At 39.9% G+C, this 20,379-nt stretch overlaps 2 protein-coding genes across 6 annotated transcripts in view; one reads left to right on the top strand and one right to left on the bottom strand.

Annotated features, from left to right (window-relative positions):
- Positions 1-20,379, top strand: part of RTF2 (replication termination factor 2) — a 59,233-nt gene that overhangs the window by 20,220 nt on the left and 18,634 nt on the right. The window lies entirely within an intron of this gene.
- On the bottom strand, positions 3,631-12,662 carry LOC116826073 (beta-1,3-galactosyl-O-glycosyl-glycoprotein beta-1,6-N-acetylglucosaminyltransferase 7-like). 4 transcript variants are annotated; one of them, XM_075072250.1, is made up of 6 exons: positions 12,354-12,662; positions 8,583-8,744; positions 7,979-8,066; positions 6,181-7,217; positions 5,618-5,713; positions 3,631-4,549 (listed from the first exon to the last, which is right to left on the bottom strand). In XM_075072250.1, exons 4-6 carry the CDS (start codon positions 7,154-7,156, stop codon positions 4,323-4,325), a joined length of 1,299 nt encoding a protein of 432 aa, XP_074928351.1. In that variant the 5' UTR covers positions 7,157-7,217; positions 7,979-8,066; positions 8,583-8,744; positions 12,354-12,662; the 3' UTR covers positions 3,631-4,322. The 4 variants fall into 4 exon arrangements, with proteins under 4 accessions (XP_074928351.1, XP_074928352.1, XP_074928353.1 ...); XM_075072251.1 differs by having other exon boundaries at positions 8,583-8,730; XM_075072252.1 differs by lacking the exon at positions 8,583-8,744.

The following is a 20,379-nucleotide window of genomic DNA, read 5'->3' as shown; positions in this document are numbered from 1 at the left end:
CTAAATAAATAGGGAAACAGATGCCCAGTGCTTATGTTAAAGTTATTTTCAAATAAACTGTGTTGCCAAGAAACTATTCAATAATATGGCTCAGCTCCAAACTCAACCTCAGGAAAGGAAATTACTTTGGCCTTGGGTACATCACTTAACCTCTCTGTGGCTCAGTTTTTGCATCTGGAAAGGAGGGAATAGTAGTTTGCCATCTCACAGGTATAGGTCTGATTTGACACGAGTAATTGGACCTGGATGAGGCCTTATTTGTTAGGAGACAGGATTTGGGAGTTAGATGGATCAGCAGGCTAGAAACAGAATGTCTGAACCAGCTAAGATAAGGAGGAATACCCAGGGAACCATTTACAACGGACAACTTAATAATGGATAAGGTAAGCCTGGAACATAAAATGAGGTAAAAAGTAAGTAGTGCATGGACAGTGCCTGCTGTATAAGGATTGGTTCTTTCAAAGTGACGAAGCCAGTCCTAAAACGTATGATGCAGTGCAAATGGGTAAATTTAAATAAAAGAAGAGGAGGTTTGCTGGGTAACTGGATGTGTGCCCTATATCCACCCTGACACTTGAGTCTGATCAGCTCAGCGCAGCTTTGCTGTACTCCTGATAAAGGAAGTTAAGTGATGAGACTGGAGTTGAACTGAGTTCTTGGGGAACCCAGTGGAGGAGGTCTTGGGGGAACCCCAAAATAGTAGTGGCATGGCTTGGATCTGCTCATCTTGAGTATGTAATGTATACACCCCTTAGTTTGGGGGTCATAAGCTAGCTTTTAAGGCAATGGCATTAAAAGGGTTTAAGAATTTAAATATGAAGAAATAAGAACCATGCTGGAGAATGGGTTAAATTTAAGGGCGGCCCCTGTGAACTGCCCAGAGAAATATTATGAGGAGACTACAGCCGAGTGAAAAAGGAACTCCAGAGCATGGTATTAGATGATTTTTAAAAGTACTTGCCGAAGCATGGCAGAAGTCCATTAAATACCATACATAAATAAATGGCAGAGCACAGCAAAGGTCTGTTGAGTGCCTCTAAAATTTTCGAGAAGCAGCACCCATTGGCAGCCGTAGGAAAAAAATAGTACCTAGATGGAAGTCTCTAGATTTGCAATGTATAAATAATAGTATGTATTTTATTAGGTCAAAATTAACTTCTAGGAAATATAGGAGTGTATTTGGGGTCATGGGAATGAGGTTCCACTGCACACATTTTTTTGCAGGGACAGACAACTTGGATTTTTTTAAGTGCCCTAAAAAAATGGAAGTTTCTCCACAAGTCCCCTTTCATCAATAACATAGTTTGAATTGTTTTTCTCTTCTGCTGATGCTTATATGGATTTCTTGCTCAAGGGAGAGTGGACTGGCCTGAGAACACCAACACCCAAATGTGCTTGTGCCCCCACACTCCTACCAGTCATTTCAGCACAGGATTGAGGCAAGGCCAGCCAGGAGAGGCTTAAGGAGAGAAGAACTGCTTTGTTCCCCAGAACCAGTAGAGGGATCTTGGGAAGTGAAAACAGGTCCTTGCCCAAACCTGTGTGGAATCCTTGCACTACTGCCTCTGTTTGTTGGTTGTTCATAGGGTATGGATGGGGACACCACCTTCCTGATACAGAACAGTGCTTCCTTTAATCCACATATGGATTTGGAGGTGGTGTGCATGTCCATATGCTGCTAGATATTCTCTGAACTGTACAGCTATGTGTAGGTGTTGGAAAGAAGTGGGCTGCTTGCATACCCTGTGGAATGAAAGAATGGGCCTGTTGGCCAGTTTTCAGTTGCTCCCCAGCCCCAGGTACAATCTGTTCCTTCTTGCCCTGTCTATGCTCCCATTGTTTGCTAGTTCCATTCAGAGATCCCAAGAAAAGGGTCCCCCCAGCTCCAAACTCAACTAATAGCAGCTCTGCTACTGATAAATACCCTCCACTGAAAAATATGCATGTAAGTTTCCACCGGAGCAGTGCATAAGTGATGTTGCCATGCTAGTGCATGAGCCAGGAAGTGTAACAGGCCATCAACAAAACAGTGAAATTGACTATATACAAAGTGCTGACAAATACACAAAATAAACTGAGAAAATAGCATGCACACACACACACGTGTGTGTGTGTGTGTATATATATATATATATATATACCGATATCATCGACAAGGTAGTCAGACTGAGTATCAACGGTAGTCAGAACTAACCAGCGGGCCACATACGCAGACATACAACCAGCGACAAGTACCTGGCGTCCGCACAGTCACATGGAAACCACGTGAGGAGGAAGGAAGACACAAATTCCAGTATCACAAAGGATAAGATCGGTCCTGAAGAGCCAGTCAGTGGGAAGACAAGAACCATGCCATCAACGATACGCCCTGCCGGTCATCAGATACCGCCTCGCGTATAGTGGCTGCCCAAGGAGGGACATGAAGCTGTCGATGTGAAGGACGCCGGAAGCTCCTCACAAATGCACGGAGGTTTCCACCTGCCAAGTCCAACACCCAGAGACTGTTACCAGCGGGCGGAAAGGAAAGGGGCTCCGAAGAGGGCCCCGGGGGCGGCTCCTGGGGGGTTTTTTGGATAGGGGGGGGCCCGGGTTATTCAACACAAGAGGGGCACACGTCTTGGACGAAACCGCGGACATCCAGGAGTACATCAGTAGATGCCCCCAAGATGGAGCTGGCTGAAGAGAATCCTGAGCAGCATGCAGACATGAGGAGGAGACCAAGCAGAGAAGTGCCATGCCAAGAAAGACCCTGCAGGGCTGATACCATCGACGAATAGCTGAGAGTAGGACAGACATTGGAAATCCACCAGTGCTGGAAAGGTGCTGACTAAAGACCAGCACGAGGCACTGATCATCAGCAACAGGAACACGGCACTGAGCACCAGATCCATTGAAGGCAGGGTTAACCGCACAGAGAGGACAAGGTGCAGACTGTGCAGAGCACGGCTCAGACAACAGTCCAACACACTAGTGGCAGGATGTAAGATGCGAGGCAGGAACCGACATACACTGAACGGCACACCACAGTGGCTGGCATTGTTACAGGAACATCTGCACAGCATATGGCCTAGGGACCCTCCAGACCAGATGGAGATTTCCACAAAAAGGTGTTGGAGAATAGCAGGGCAAGATTCTGTGGGACATCCAGATCCAGGACAAGGAGGTACGGCCAAATCAACCAGAAATCGTGGGGTATAGACAAGGAGCAGAAGACAGCGTGGGATAGATATAGCAGTGCCAAGTGACAGCAACGATCAGAAGAAGGAATATGAGAAGCTGGAGAAGTACAGGCTGAAAGAGAACTAGAGAGCAGTTGTGGAAAGTGAAGGCCAAAGGTCCCAGTGTGGTGGAGCACTCGGGGCGTGACTCCTAAGCTGAGTGGAGTGGCTTCCTAACAGATCCAGGAACAACATCAGAGCTCTCTGTCCAGAATAGTGCAGTGCTAGGAACAGCTAAGATACTGCGCAGAACCCTCAAACTCCCAGGCCTCTGGTAGAGGACCGAGGTTGAGGAAGACACATACCACCCATAGGGGTGAGAGGGGAATTTTTTTTATATATATATAAATAATTATAATAATAATAATATAAATATATATATATATATATAAAAATAATAATAATAATAATAATATCATTTGACTTCTTTCAGTTTTAGAAATTTAGGTGTTACTTGCAACTCTAAAAAAAAAACAACTCGTGAACGTTTTCAACCTACACTATTCCTTTAAGACTAGTGTACGTAATGTAAACTTCTCCCTTGATTAAAAATAAGTTACTAGGACATATAGTTAGACACCACTTTAATTTAACTTTAAAATCTTAATATTTTGTCTTTGTTCAGTCTGTGCTTCTTAATTTCTGTTTCAGCAACTTGAATGGTGCTTTCTTCAGGGACATATGAAACAATGATTTCTTCATTGAATGAATCATTTTAAGGAGTAGCTTGAATTTTCTGCTTCTGTTTGATGAGTCTCATATATAATCATATGGTAGTTTATTCAGGTATAGGGAAAAAAGTCACATCTTATTAAAAATTTGTCTTCTGAATTTTTTGTCCATATTCTTTAGAACTTTCTCAAAAGCAGTCTGTACTGAAGTGGTTGTACTCTAGTCAGTAATTAAGGGTTTCTTAACACCGACAGGAACTTTCTTACAGTTTGTAGTCCCAGAGATGGTAGTTGGTGAACAAGAGAACAGGAGCTGGGTTGATGATACCACCTTCCCTAAATATAATTTATATAAAGAAGTCTGCACTTTTAAAAGACATGTTGCTAATTTCTTCCCATTCTTTCTCCTCAGTATTTTAGATGTTCAGTAGCCTCAGACATTCAACTTCATATTAAAATAGTTACTTTCCTGAAAATGCCAGTGGGCTTCTAGTGGGACTTCAGCTTGCTGCAATACTTTAAGCCTATAGCGTCTCTCTAGGCAGTCCATAACAAGAGGATATGTTGTGGGCTCAAACTTGTTGGCAAATAGATTAGGTGATTCAATGATCCACTGTAAGTCCCCCAGTCCATAGACACAAATATCTCGTATGTAATGACCTGTAAAGATAAAATGTAAATATATTAACAATTCCAAGCTGACTGAAATACAGAAGGTACACGAAGTGGAGAATAGTGAATTAGATGTTTTTTAAAAATACTTTAAGGTGCTGCTAACATTAATGACAAATAGATACGTCTGCTTATGAAGCACTGTTGAAATAAATATAAAGAATATTACTGTTTTGTTACTTATAAAAACAAGGAGCTACATACTGACTATTGATTTTAGACAAAGGAGTGTACATTGTACCCAGACTTGCTGCTTCAGTGACACATTACAGTGCTTCATGTTGCTCACTTGACCTGTTGGTGGTCTGATCCCATGGTCTCCTCTGGGTTACAACAATTCATTCATCTTGTTTTGTCCTATCCCCAAATTTTCTCTACGCTTAGTTTATGGCAGTTTCAGGTTTAAAGTCAGGTAGGTGATTGAATGCTCAGCCAGGGTCAAACTGCTCTTTAGACATCACTATATTTCCGCGTTTTTTGCCTGTATTGCTGGACTGCACATGGGCCAGCCCTGAGTTACCTTGTGGGCACATGCACACTCACTTGCTGAGTGTGCGTATTTGTCAAATGGATGTCAGGTAAATCTGTTCTCTTCTGTTTAAGATGACCTACTAAGGTTAGTGCACTGGATACATGTTCATTTAATAGGTGGGAATTATGTGAGTGTGCAGTGGCTTGTAAAAACACTAATTGTTTAAGCTTTAATGCTACTGAAATGTTAAATGTGTGGAACTCAGTCATTAACTCAATTATAGAACTATCTTCTTAGTTGGGGGTTAAAAGAACAATTTAGTAAATAGGTACTGTAATAGTCTGCAGTATTCTAAGATACTGAAAGATATTTGGACTGGATATAAGAGTAATTTAGTATGGTTGCTTTTATTTGATACTTTAAAAAAATAAAATATTCATGACAGACATTTCATGGATAATTATGAAACATACGAATTATTCTGCAATGGATGTTAGAGCAAGTGCATCAATTTATCTGAGAGTGGTATTTCATAAATACAGTGTTTTGAAAGGGCTTAGTTCTGTTTTCAGTTATCACAGTACCTTTGCAGCCATTATGTGCAACTCCTTCTTGATCTTTCCATTTAATAGCTCGTATATTTCCTTCCCACTGTGCATTTGGTGTAGCAGCTGGAGCATCTAAAAAAAACAAACCAAAGCTAAAGACAGTTATTTTCTGTAACACAAATAATTTTGATTGTCTTTGAAGCTGTCTTTTAAAAGTATTGCCCCATTGTTTCTTCATTTTACAGATATTTAAAATGACAGATGGGTTTGCCCAATTTATTGCTGCATTAGAACAAGTAGTCTATACAGGGGGTTAGGGGACATGCTTAAAAGCTGCATTTTTCTAGCCCAGTAACGAGTGGTCTGCACTGCCATTTGAGAGACTTGTTATACTTCAAGATTCCTTCTTTTATTTCCCACACCATCAGGGGATGTGGACACTGCAGCACATCCGCTGTGGATGGAGGCGATAACCTCTGCAGCTGATATACAGTGGCATCACTGGGTTCCAAAGGGAACCTCATCACCCTCCTGGGCTGAAATGTTGTAATAATGTGGGACAAGGAAGCAATTCATGGTATAAATAACATGCATCTTACCATTTAAACGATTCAGTGTGACCCAGTAGTGCTCATCTGGACTGTATGTGTCCCTTGACCATTCAAGCAAATCTTTTGCACGTACGTCGGTCAGTGTAAACTCCACAAACTTTCTAGTGAGTACATAGTAAGCACTACCAAAATATATAGTTAAGTTATGTGGAGGATCATCTTTCATATCCTTGGTTGGATACACGTAGGATGTTCCTGAATGTACATATTCTTTGTAACTAAGATGCGTCCTATGTTTCATATGAGGAGGTTGGACCACCCCAGGCGTAATATTTTTGTCATTCCATTTACTTTTGATGTACTGTATAATTTCTTTGTTTGTTTTGATGGGATAATCTTGGCCACACAGATTAATAACATAATTCCATTGAGTTTTGGCATTAACTAAATCCTTCATACAATTAATATCCGCTTGTAACCTTGAAAATCCTGCATAAACAACATTTTCTCTTTTTGATGAAATAAAAATGTTTTCAAAGCAGTTAACTAGGTTTTCCACTGCAGTTTTGTAATCCTGTGGTGACTTTTCATCTATGTGTATGCAGTAAACATTCTGAGGCAGATAAATGGCTCTGAGTAGCTTCACAAACATTTCTAACTCCTTGTGAATTGTGATGATGTATGCCAAGGAGAAGTTTCCTTCTTCTTCAGATAGTGGTCTTGTTATAAAATGCAGACTCTTCAAGACTGTAGAGCAATTGCATGGAGTCCATATGCAGTCAGGCATTTCAGGTTGGTGAATAATCTGACACCAATTTCCAATTTGAGGTGCAGCACTTTTCCCCTCAAAAAGCGCTGAACAAAGCTCATCTGGATAAACACCGCATTCTGCTGTATCTGGGAAGGATTTTTGTTCACTTGGTACCTTAGAAAATGTGTTTCTTACATAGATAAAAGTGAGGATGAAAATACAGAGGCCAATGCACACTAAAAATCCTGATTTTGTTGCATCAAGTTGGTTCATTTTTTGCTCTCTAGAAACTTTCTTCTGACCATAGTTCAATTAAACATAGTTCAAATTACCTAAAAGGGGGGGAAAATAGTGTTTTAATTTCTTTAACATGATGAAACAATTATGCATCTGTAGATGCAGAAATTATATTCTTAGTATTGCATAGAAGTGCTAAATTTCACAAGCACCAATATGGGAAGGCAGTTAGGAGTAAGTGTCACATTCTAAAATAAGCTTTTTAACTTTGTTCCCCCACCCTGTGTTCACTCTTATTGACAATAAGGAGCTGAACATATCCGCTGTTGCATTCTCTGCAGATTCCCATTATTACTTACATTAGCTGTATTTTTTGTTTTTTTTCTCCTGTCAGCCCAAGAGTTATTAAATATTTTAATCTCTTTTGACAGCCGATATTAAATGGATGCTCCTCTGATAGGAGTAGATAGGACATACCAGATTTGTTTTGACAATACTAAAGCTCACATCTCTCTCTCTGATATGTTTAGCTGTAGAAAAACTACTAAAATAAGAGCCAGAGATCACAATATGATCCACAAAGGTATCTCTATACCTTTGTTACCATCATTATAATAAAAAGTGAGCCATAGTTCATTTGTTTTTTGTCTGTAACGTCTTTAAATTAGTGCTTTTGAATAAACAACCTGAAAACACAATGCATTTTCTTGTTTGTAGCTTACTTAAATCTATCCTTAAAAGACAGTAGCTGTAATTTACTTTCTGACATGTATAGATCAGTCAATTCAGTTCTGTTACAGCAAAATTGTTTAGAATTTCATGTTTTATATGTGAAAATATATATTTTTACAGATCCCTCAGATCATAAGCATGACATTACAGCAGTCCAATCTCCCAAGTCATTAGTCCTTATCCTTGAAGTATTTGGCATAGGATATATACTTCCCTAGAAAAGAAAAGACATTCAATGACATTGATAGTCTGATAAATATTATTTTAGGACTTCTAACAGTTTTACTTGTAATTGTACAGACAATTCATGCTTTCTACTGCTTTATGTAATATTTTTTAACCTTTATTTAAATTAACTGCTTATAGCAAAATATTGATATTTCACACACAAATATAGCATATTTTGCATCTGTCAACATCACTTGATATCAGAATTTATCATTAGTCTCATGAGCAAAGAAAATCAATTCAGTTTATTAATTTAGATCTTTCCATAGCTATTTCTTACAATCTTAAGATTTCATGCTTTTGTTAAAACAAAAGTTTCTCGTTCCTTTCAAATAGAAGATCAAATAAAGTAATTTTGTTTTCAAGTTTCTAAAGCATTACAAACAGAGGATAACACAACTCAACACAAATCAAAGTTGAAAATTGGAGATCTTCTATAACATATAATCTTTAAATCTTATTAGATTTTTGGCAAATAATGTATTTATCATATTGTCCTTACTAGAGAGCACAGGATTTCAAGCTGGAAGAATGGCTTATTTTTCCTGTTCAGCATATTAATCCATTTTCTGGAACACTAGATGGAAGATTCATCCATTTTGCTTCTATGCCCTAACTGTGCGTCAGTCAGCAGTACTCTTCAGTATGCACTGAACACGCAGACCTAAGAACAACATTAGGAAATCAGCTCCCAGAAGAATATTTTCTTAGTGGCTCATAAGGGATATGTTTACTTTGTAAACATATATCTGGAAGCATGCTTTTAAGTGAGTCCGTTGCATCTCTTGAAGCTGAACAGTTCAGCACTCACATCAGCATCAACCTTTTCATGTTGTGGAGAAAGCAAGAGGAGAAGAATGTCTTTGAAAGACAGACACAAGCGTTTTCACAGCAGAAATGAAATGTGACAGGCACTGGGAGTGTAGCCTGCTGCCAGCTGACTAACAGATCCAAGAATAGGTTACTATAATGGACATTGTGCACCCAGTAGGACGGGTTATGGGGCGGAAGATTTGCTACAGTAGAGTGGTCCTGGCTTTGTCTTAAAGCCAGAATAACTGTTTTATAATGAATGAATGATTAAACAGAGAACAGAGAGGTCACTTTGAATTAGTGAATGGTGAGATCTCTAGGGCATGTGTCACATGGGACATTCACTGTGCTGGACATCAGCATAAGTGTTGCATTGAAGAACAGGAAATGCAAAGTTATTAAAAGGTATTGAAAATCCACTAGCATGTAATTTTATAGGACTGCTATCTATATACTTTAGATCCAGATTAGGAAATGCAACATCTCTGCAGGAGGAGGAATTTTTTTCTTGAAATATTATTTAATGGATAGATTTAAAAACTGAGGCGTTACTGAGGAATCAAACTCTAGTCTATTACTTATATTTAAACTGTCTTTAAAACAGTCAAACCCATAAATAGCATCCTGTAGAGCAGTGTTTCTCAAACTGGGACCGCCGCTTGTATGGGGAAAGCCCCTGGCGGGCCGAGGCAGTTTGTTTACCTGCCCCGTCCGCAGGTCCAGCCGATTACGGCTCCCACTGGCCACGGTTCGCCACTGCAGGCCAATGGGAGATGCTGGAAGCGGCGGACAATACATCCCTCAGCGTGTGCCAGTTCCAGCAGCTCCTATTGACCTGGAGCAGCCTGGCTCCCAGTGGGAGCTGCGATCGGCCGGACGTGTGGACGGGGCAGGTAAACCAGCCCGGCCCACCAGGGGCTTTCCCTGCACAAGCGGTGGCCTCAGTTTGAGAAACACTGCTCTAGGGAGGTTTACATGAGATTATTAAGATTTGCCTTGGGTTTTTCTGTAGTGCTTAGCACTGTAGTAGCTAAGCATTATAAAGAGCTTTGTTTTTTTATATAGTATCATAAATATATACAGCACTTCACAAACATCTAAGAAGAGAAGATTTCTTCCCCAATGTATATTTCTTAAACATTTTAGGAATATGCATAATATTTTAACCTCAAATGTAAAAAACAAACATAAATAGTGAAAAATCCACTTTAACATTTTTTTCATGGAATCTGTTTTATTTATTGTAGCACTAACTGGCCTCAGTCAGGATTGGGAACCTTGTGTGCTAGGTGTGGTACAGAGCAAAAAAAAAAAAAAAAAAAGCCCTAGTCCACAGAGTTTACAGTCTAAGAAAGATAAAATGCATGGAAGTATTGGGAGTAGGAAGGAGACAAGAGAACAATAACAAGAATATACATAATTTTTACACAGGATATATAAATATCAAAAGTCTCTGCTAGCAGTCTACCTAGATGCCTTTGACTTGACAGTGTCCCCTTAGTGAAGGTGACTGTATTAAGTTTAAAATAATAGTGATGATGTCAGTGGTTTATTTTCACTATAATCTCATTTTTCTTGTGCCAGTTTTTACTTAATTTTTTGTGAAGGTACTGCAAACTTCCTTCAATATGCTTACATTTAAAGGCAAGTAAAGCATTATGATCAGGTCGAAATTCTCTCCTTTCTGCACAATGCTTGAATTGGCAAGCATTGTGTGGAAATACAGCATTCCATAAAACCCATCATGGGGCTAAAACACAAGCCCTCCACAGTCACTGTACCAGCCTGAAAGCTGTTGCTTTTTCTATGCCTGTCAATAGGAAGTTTGGGCCACTGGATATATGAATATCCTGTAGCCCCTATCTGACCTTCCAGGCAATATATTGAGCCAATATGGAGAGCTTCCTGCAAAACCTGTCTGCCCATACCTCCGTCTGCCCTCAAAGGAGCAGTGTGTATGGAGGACCATTGCTCAAGCCCTCTGTACGTTGGTGAACTTGAACTTGCTAAACAAAAACATGTTTTACTAAAACAAAAATATCTACAAGTATTCATCATAAGCAAAGAGTTATCATGGTTATATACCTGATACTCAGAGTACCTTGTTACATTATGGCCAGTACTTTCAAACTTAGGTACGTGTGTGTCTTGATTCAGAGATGCTGAAGTCAATGATTATTTCGGGTGCTTGGCACCTCTGTTTGGTATAAATTTTAAGTGCTGAATTCAGGCACTCAATTGAAATTTTTGGTTAATATGTTAAAATTCCAAGGTTTGTATGTGGTGACTTTTGTGGATAGTATGTGGGGAGCGGAACTATTGGGGTAAGGTAAAATTCAAACATCTTAATTTGAGAAAGTTAGCTAAAAAGCAAAGTGAATTTCTCACAAAACGTTACCTGCAGACATACGTCCACATACCAGTCAGTTCAGTGAATCAAAACCCCATTATGTAGCTTCTGGTATATTTCATTGCTTATTTACAAAACTAAATTCAGATCAGTTAAAACAATTTTGCTTGTTAGCGTCTCTCCCTGCCCTCATATTCTGGGCCAATGAGTGTATCACTAAATCAGCTACTGCATATGCACTTGTGTATTTCTTTAAAGTTAAAGTTTAGTTAAACTTCAGTTCACACATCTTCATAATTCAGTAAATCAAATGCCTTTAGAAGAGAAAATATTTTATTATAAAGAAAGTAAGGGGTTAAAAAGCACGTACGCTTCATTTTAAAGTTTGTTTTTGGGTTGTTTGTTATCTGATTAAAGAGAGAGTTATACAACAGGTGGTGGTAGAATTATATAGGGAAGTGAGCAATAAAATTCTAAAAAATGTTACAAGCTCCAAGCGTACATTCTGAAAGAAAGTAATAGTAGTGAATGTCACTTTATTGTATTCTTACTTCTTACAACTGTTTTTTAAATAAATTGTTATGGGCCTTATGCTACACTCAGTGAGGTAAATGAAAATTTTGCTAGATTGGAGCCCCAGTAAATAGTTTCTTTGGAATTAAAATCCTTTTGACACTAAAAGATGAATACTGGATCCGTACTGACTAGAACACCAACCAGGTTTATGAAGGCTAATGTCTTAGCTGTTTTCTTCGTTGGTTTACTGCACAAAATTTTTGAGCACTGCAGTTTAATGCAAATGCTATTACAGAAGCTGTAAAACACTTGGGTAATGCAGTTGTAAGAAAATGAGCTGTTTGCTAGAAACCTTAAATTGCAGTTACAAGATCTTGAATTTTATAAAGATTTTAATGCTTTGATTTTTATGTATAATGACCTTTCTTCATAAATATACATAACAGGAACTGTATTTTTCAGACAAAAGTAATATATTGAAAAACACTTTTAAAACTAAGTGCAACGCTTTGGTCAAAATTAAAGCATTCTTTATAGTTCTCTTAAAGGATTTTGCAATAAATAAATCTTAAAATCCAGCTTATGGAAACTCACCTTGTACAAGAGAAGCTAGACATTTGCAGCAGAATTTAATAAAGAAATCTCATGTGTAATCCATTGTCCTTCAGGGAAAATTCAGGCTAAAGTCTTTCATTTTGTTCCTTATGTGGAAACGTCATGTGAAATCAGTTAAATATTAACATGAAATGTTTTCATTTACTGGTTAGTTCACTTAACTGCATAATATATTTGTTCTGCAGTAGCCCCTTTAATATTCAGAGGCAGCAATGTCCTCTAATGTAATAATGAAAGAAAGCTTCAGCTTCTGCGGATTTGTTTTGTCATTGCTCTGACGCAGCCTTTTAAGGAAGTCAAAACCAGTCTGAGATCTGCAGAAACTACATTTTAGCTGATTATAAATAGTATTCTATGTCTTTAACCTTTGGGTTGCTATCACAGCACTATGAACGATCTGGAAAAAATCTTATGCTTTTCTTAACTCTTTGTCTGCTGAAACTTTCCAATTTAAGCAGACAACAGTATAGTGGAGGGGTGTGTTTGGATTTCCATAGCAGCTTGAAGTTTAAAAACAAAACAAAAATCCAGGAAGAGACACTTGCCTTTCTTTGTGTTCTCCTAATCTAAATATTTCCCTTCTGCTTTTATAAAATTTAACATTTGTTTAAATAAGTAAAAAGAGAATAGATAAGCCCAGTAGGAGCTGAGGAGGAGAGAACTGCTTTTGTGTTTTGTGTATTTCCAGTCTAAAAATAGTATGTGTGAGTAGGTCTACAGCTGCCCTTTTGTCACTTTGATTGAACAAAAAGTCTGTTGGTCAGAAATAAGTACAGAAATGGCCTAGAAATACCTTAAGGAGCTGCTGCAGGCACTCCAAAAATGAAAGGCTCTGACTTCAAAGGAAACTCTGTATACAGAGTTGCAGCATAGGGTCCTTAATAACCAATAGCACTATTGTTTTAGATGCTGTAATGTATTAATTGTCACATCTCTGTAGTGCATATTGTATGTGCTGGATGACCTTTTCTTTCATGACTGAAATAAGGTTGATATTTTATCTCTAATTCATGTGCATAGGGCTTCATAAAAGGATCCTATGGAAAGGAACTGCAGAATTCAGATAGTATTCTAAATCATGTTTCTGTCATTTGTTTTTGCTGTTTCTCTTGTTCCCTCCTCCCAGAATTTAATCATTTTGCCATCCAGTTAATTTTGCTGAACAACCTTCTTGATTAACAGTTTGGAAGAATTATATGTTGAGACTTTTGTGGTATATTTGATCCTGTACATAATATAAATGACAGGTGTCAGCCTCCTTGAGAGAGAGACTGACAGTCAGTCTTGCCAAAGTTCTTGGTCTTTGAAGTACTGTTTTGTTTTGACCTAGAATTGAAGGTTGTGTACCCTGTGCAGAGCTGGGGGGCTCCTTTGCAAGATTGACACGTTTTTCTCACAATACAGATGAATTCAGGCAGGCTGGCTCAGCACAGTATTCTTGGAGGGAGTGTTCCACTGGTTGTCACTGTTGGGTAATATGTTTAGTCCTAGGATTGACAAGTAAAGACAACCATTCCAAAGACAATTCTTCTCCCTAGAAGTTTTTTCAACAGGAAGAAGTTAAACTTATTCAGATATATTTTCAGATTTCAGCAAAAGAGGTTGTACTTAGAATTAATTTGGAGGCCACTTCAGCCATCTGAGGGCCTGTACGGAAACGAGAGTATCTACTCCTGCGTGACTTAAGGTTACTGCAGAACCTGAAACATTCATCAGGCACTTATCAGCTAGCAGCCTACTAGCCAAAAGAGCCAATAAAAAATGTGAGGAAATGGGGACCCACCAGGCAGATCCAAGAGCAATATCCTAGTGAGAAACACACCCTGCTTCTTCCCAGCTGCCATGAAGAGGAAAATGCTGAGATTCTTACAGTGGTGTTGTCCGCAGACTATTCTTGAGGATCTCTTTTGCATCAGCCTCTGGATGACAAATTTGAAGCCTCTGCTCTTCCCCTAGTTGCTNATCTACCGAGATCTCCTGGCGAGCAAAGATCTTGGTAAGCTATCAAAATGCATCTCATTATGAATGTGTTGTTATTTCTCCCCCTACCCCCGCCACTTCACAGAATACATCATAAGGTTCTGTGGGGAAGGATTGACTACTCTGCCACTCTTCCTGACTCCTGCAAAAGTTAGGGGAAGGAATTAAGTGTATCATCTGCTCCTCCTCACCTTTTTTTTTTTTCTCCCCTGTGTATCTCCACTACTTGCCTCTTTTATAGAGCATACTTTTAACAAGCCTATTTGGGTATGTCTAAATAGCATTTTGGAGCAAATCAGGAGTGAACCTCCTAGGCCAGGTGGATATACTGGAATTCATGCTATAACTTTAAAAATAGCTGTGTAGACTGTGCTTTGAAGTTGCAGCTCAGACTGGAGTTCAGGCCCGGAAACCCACCCACTTCATTAGACTTCAGACTTGAGCCCAAGCTTCAGCACCAGCCACAACTTCAACGTGCTGTGCATAAACTGTTTTTAGAGCACTAGCAAGAGCCTTGCTAGGCCAAGTTTGTCAACCCAGGCTGGGAGGCTTGGGCCAAAAGACTGTGTAGATAAACCCTTTAGGATTATGAAGAGTAACTGTGAAACCGACAAGAGTCTTGTTGATTTCACTTTGTGGATGTTTAGGAAAACTGAACAGAAACAAGGGACCAAAGCTGTCCTCTTCAGACAGCAGTGTATTAGTTCACAGTTGGAGGGTTGTTTTGCAACTTTAAAGAACTAGAAACTCTGGAGGAAGGTTTAAATTCTACAAATGAATAGCTTAAAATGTCTTTTCTCTTCTTCCCTCGTTACCCTTTTTCTTTCACCTCCATCCTGCCTCTACTTCCCCACGCACTGAGGAAAATGAAATTTTTCAATACTTGAATTACTGTTCTAATGAATAGTCTTTTGAAGTGGGATCTTTACATACTGGCCTCCAAAAAGTATTTTTAGCTAGTTGTCATTCATCTTCTGAAACACCATGTTAATGCATAAGCTTGTGATTGGCTGGCACATGAACGATGGTTTGGCCTCAGGTCTAATAAAACACTAGTCAATCCTTCCTTCTAAATTCTTGCTCTGTTTAGAGCAGCGGTGGGCAAACTACGGGCCACAGGTCGCGTCCGGCCTGTCAGACCTTTTAATCCAGCCCTTGAGCTCCTGCTGGGGAACAGGGTCAGGGGCTTGCCCCGCTCCTCACGTGCCGTGGCTCCATGCAGCTCCTGAAGCAGCAGCATGTCCCTCCTCCAGCTCCTATGCATATGGGCAAACAGGGGGCTATGCGGGGAGTTGCGAGGGCGGCGCCTGTGGACGGGGCAATGCGCAGAGCCATCTGGCCACGCCTCCGCATAGGATCCTGAGGGAGGACATACCTCTTCTCGCATCCCAACTCCTTACCCCAGCCCGGAGCCCACTCCCACACCCTGAACTCATTTCTGGCCCCAGCCCAGAGCCCGCACCCGCCTCTGGAGCCCATCTGCACGCCAACCCCCAATTGCGTAAGCATTCATGGCCTGCCATACAATTTCCATACCAAGATGTGGCCCTCAGGCCAAAAAGTTTGCCCAGCCCTGGTTTAGAGGGTGGCTGGTGTGTGTGTGTGTGGGAACGGGGGACAGTAGGAGTATGAAGATATGTAGATTCCTTGATAGAGAATTCCAGCCCTTTTTATATGTTTTCAACAATCAAATGTACATAAATTTAGGGGGGAAAAAAACAACAACCTAATCTGGCTTTTATGTCTTTAGGCTTAGAGTTCCACATTTGTTTTAAAAGACACTGAATAAACAATAACACAGAGATGCCAAGCTTTAAATGCATAAAGCCAAATTTGTTAATAGGTATAAAAGGTACATTTGTATCTGTTATTACCGTAACTCCTAGGAGCCCCAGTCTTAGACCAGGAACCCGCTGTGCTAGCCACTGTACAAACACAGAACAAGAACATGATTCTTACCTCAAATATCTTGTAGTCTAAGCAGTTGAGGTACAAACCCTGATTTTGTTATGTGGCAGAAAGAGAAGATTTTAGTATAATGAAAACTTTAAAAAAATATTCGTATTAAAAGGCTGTATTTTTCTTATGTAAATTTTTTGATATCAATGCAATCAGCTTAATTGTAATTTAAAAAGATTTTCATTTATTATAAAAGCTATTCTTTTTATACTTTAAGTTCTGGCTACCTTGTGAAATCAGAGTTTGTGGGTAGCTAGTTGTATCTTCTATACCTGTTGAACAATTATTTGAATTGTATAGGTATCTGACCTTCAGAATCTGAAATTACCTTTTTGGTAGTAAAGTGTGTGTGTATCTACGTATCTGTAAAGTCAGATTCTGAAGACTTTTGGATCCCTATTGCTCCCACAGTTCAAATAATTGTTTAAATGTAACCATCTTAGATCAGGTAACTTCACAAATATATAATTTGACTAAAACAATGTAGACACCTTTTATAATGAGAGAGCGCACTTACACAAATGGAACTAAAACTTGCTCATTTGCATGCCTATTTTCTGCTCATATTCAGTGTCCTACCTTTCAGCAGTTATAGCTTGAATCACATAAACAGAATTGACTAGCTGCTTTTTTATCCATGGGAATTTCCTTCAGTTTTTCTCTGATTTGTGAGTGTCTTCTCTGCAAGATGTTTCAACAGGAAAAGAGAGGCAAAGGCAACAGTTAAGCCTGTTCAGTAGCTGTGTAAACAGTTTCAGTTTCGTCATATAGATAGGTTGTATGAAGGCATTACTGTTCTGAAACAACGCTCTTAACAGGAAACCTAATAGTTCACCTTTCAGTGTGATCTGTTGTAATCTCCCCTTCAACCACTTCCTTATCCACCTTTCAAAGTTCTCAGATTAATCCCCATCTTCTCCAATGTAACTGATAATTTCCCACGTGGAACTGTATCAGATGCCTTAGTGAATTCCAGGTAGATTAGATCTACTGCATTTCTCTTGGTCTAAAAAATCAGTTATCTTTTCAAAGAAAGCGATCAGATTGGCCTGGCATGATCTATCTTTTGTAAAACTACCGTATATACTCGTTCATAAGCTGAATTTTTTTAATAAAAAGGGAAGCACCAGCGAAGGGGGTCGGCTTATGAGCGGGTATAGAAAGGGAGACGTGGGACACAGCCCTTCCCTCCAACAGAGGGAGCAAGGAGAGGCAGCAGAGCCAGAAGGGAAGAGGCGGGGCCAGAGTCTCTCCACTTCTGGCCATGCTGTTCTCCCTCCAGCCTCTGAAGCAGCTGCATCCTCGGGGCTGGTAGGCTGCAGGCCTGCCACCTGGTCTCACCCCCCAGAGCAGGCTGTGGCCATGCTGCCCGGGCCACCGGAGCACACTGTGGCCATGCCGCATGGCTCAGCCCACTGGAACATGTTGCAGCTGTGCCACATGGTCTGGGCAGCCGGGGCATGCTGCCCAGCCTGCCGGAGCAGCTCCAGCCAGGCCAGAGACATCCTCCCCTGGCCCTCCTCAGATAAGATGGGATGGGGAGAGTTTGGGGGTCCCGGGGTAGGGGTGGGGTCATGTGGGGGGTGGTCAGGGGTTACTTCCTAACTCCCAGCTTCTCCCCTTCCCCCCAAAAAAACATTTCCCCACCAGTTCCTGTCCCAGCCAGTCAGAGTAAGCAGGTGGCGCACCAGGACACTTTATTTACTTAGGTTTAGGTAAACAAACCATCTCAGCCCGCCAGCGGCTTATACTGATGGCCTGGGAGCCAAAGTTTGCTGACCCTGAATTATAGGGTCGGCTTATGAAGGGGTTATAAAATTTTTCCATTTTACTTATTCATCTCAGCTTATAAACGAACTGGCGTATGATCGAGTATATACAGTATGTTGTATTTTATCCCAATTACTGTGTACCTCTATGTTGCTAACTACTTTCTCTTTCAAAATTTGTCCTAAGCCCTTGCATACAATTGAGATCAAACTAATAGCTCACTTTTTTTTCTTTCTTAAAAATAGGAACTATATTAACAATTCTCCAATCATAGGGTACAACCTCCAAGTTTACAGATTCATTAAAAATCCTTGCTATTGGGCTTGCAATTTCATGTGCCAGTTCCTTTAATATTATTAGATGGACATTATCTGGGTCCCTAGTTTAGTCCCGTTGAACTGTTTAAATTTGACTTCTACCTTGGATGTGGTAATTTCTACCTCTATATTCTTGTTCCCATTAGTCACCATATCACTCCCTCTAAGCTCTTCATTAGCCTTATTAAAAACTGAGGCAAAGTATTTGTTTAGGTGTTGAGCCATGCCTAGATTATCTTTAATCTGCACCCCATCCTCAGTGCTTAGCAGTCCCACTTCCTCTTTCCTTGTTTTCTTTTTATTTATATGGCTATAGAACCTTTTGCTATTGGTTTTAATTCCATTTGCAATGTCCAGCTCTGCTTGTCTTTTGGCAGTTCTCACTTTATTCCTAACTTTCTGACCTCCAAGAGGTAGTTTTCCTTGCTGATCCATCCCATCTTTTAATTCCTTGTAGGCTTTCTGCTTTTCCTCACTCATGTGTTTGGGATTTTTGCTCATCCAGGTTGGTCTGCAGCCCTTCCTATGAACTGTTTCCCCTTGCTTGGGGTGCAGGCTTTAGATAGTTTCTGCAATTTTGATTTAAAGTAATTCCAAGCCTTCTCCACATTCAGATCATTGAGTTCTTCAGTCCAGTCCACTTCTCTAACTCGTTCCCTTAATTTTTTAAAGGTAGCCCTTTTGAAATCAAGGACCCTAGTTGCAGATCTGTTTTTGTTTATCCTTCCATTTAGTTTAAACTGAATTAGCTCAAGATCACTCAAACCAAGATTGTCCCCTATAACCAGTTCTTCTGTTAGGTCCTCACGACTCACCAATACCAAATCTAAAGTGGCATCACCTCCTGTTGATTCAGTGACTATTTGGTGAAGAAATCTGTCATCTATCACATCCAGGAAAATCTGGGCTCTCCTATTATTAGTAGCACTTGTCCACCAATCTCTATCTGGGAAGTTAAAGGCTGTTATAATCACACAGTTCTCAGTAATATTTATTTAATTAAATACATTAAAGAGGTCTCTCTCCATATCCAAATTAGATCCTGGGGAGTCTGTAGCATACTTCAAGCACTAGCCCAAGGGAACCTCTAGTTGCTTTCTTCCCTAAAGTGATTTTGGCTCAAACAGACTCTCTCTCTTATCCATTCCATCACTTCTAATTTCTTTACAATCTACCTCATCATTAATATACAGTGCTACTCCATCACCTTTGCTTTTATTTCTGTCTTTCCTGAACAGCACATACCCTTCAATACCTGTATTGCAGTCATGAGTACTATTCCATCGTGTTTCTGTTATCCCTATATCTGGTTTCACTTCCTGTACCAGTAGTTCTAGTTCCTCCCTTTTGTTACCCAGGCTCCTTGCATTTGTGTGCAAACATTTTAATTGTTGATGCTTGGCTTTGCCCATTTTCCTCACCCAATTGGGTGTATCCTTCTACTACCAGTATCACCTACCTGACTGTTAGCTTCATTGGTATTGGCACTATCCTTCCTCTTAATGTCCATTTTCCTACTCACTGTTCTTCTGTTCTCCATTGTGGTATCTTTTCTTACTTGATTTTCCTCCCTTTCAATGTTAAAATCTAATGTGGAGATTACATGAGCATCTCCCAATCATTTCCCCCAAGTTTCTAGTTTAAAGCTCTTTTAATTAGTTGTGCCATCCCATGAGAACCGTCCCCTGTCCATGAATGCCTCCCAGTAATCAAACATACCAAAGTCCCCCTTATAGCACCACTGCCTGAGCCATCTGTTGATCATCACAATCTTGTCTCACTTTCGTTTTCCTCCTCTGAGGACAGGTGGAATCCCACTTCCTTATTTTTTTTAATTCCTAACTTTAACATTTTAGCCGATCTGTTATGAAACATCATTCTTTTGTAGCACAGAGGGCAATAATCAGAAGAAAAAACTTTGTGAGGCTGTAGGCCCAGTGACACTGCCAACTTAAAAAACTATGCAATGTTCCTATTCA

Source organism: Chelonoidis abingdonii, chromosome 14 (assembly GCF_003597395.2).
Source record: "Chelonoidis abingdonii isolate Lonesome George chromosome 14, CheloAbing_2.0, whole genome shotgun sequence".
Lineage (NCBI taxonomy): Eukaryota > Metazoa > Chordata > Testudines > Testudinidae > Chelonoidis > Chelonoidis abingdonii.
Note: the sequence above shows the minus strand (reverse complement) of the source record. Positions and strands in the feature narration are given on the sequence as shown.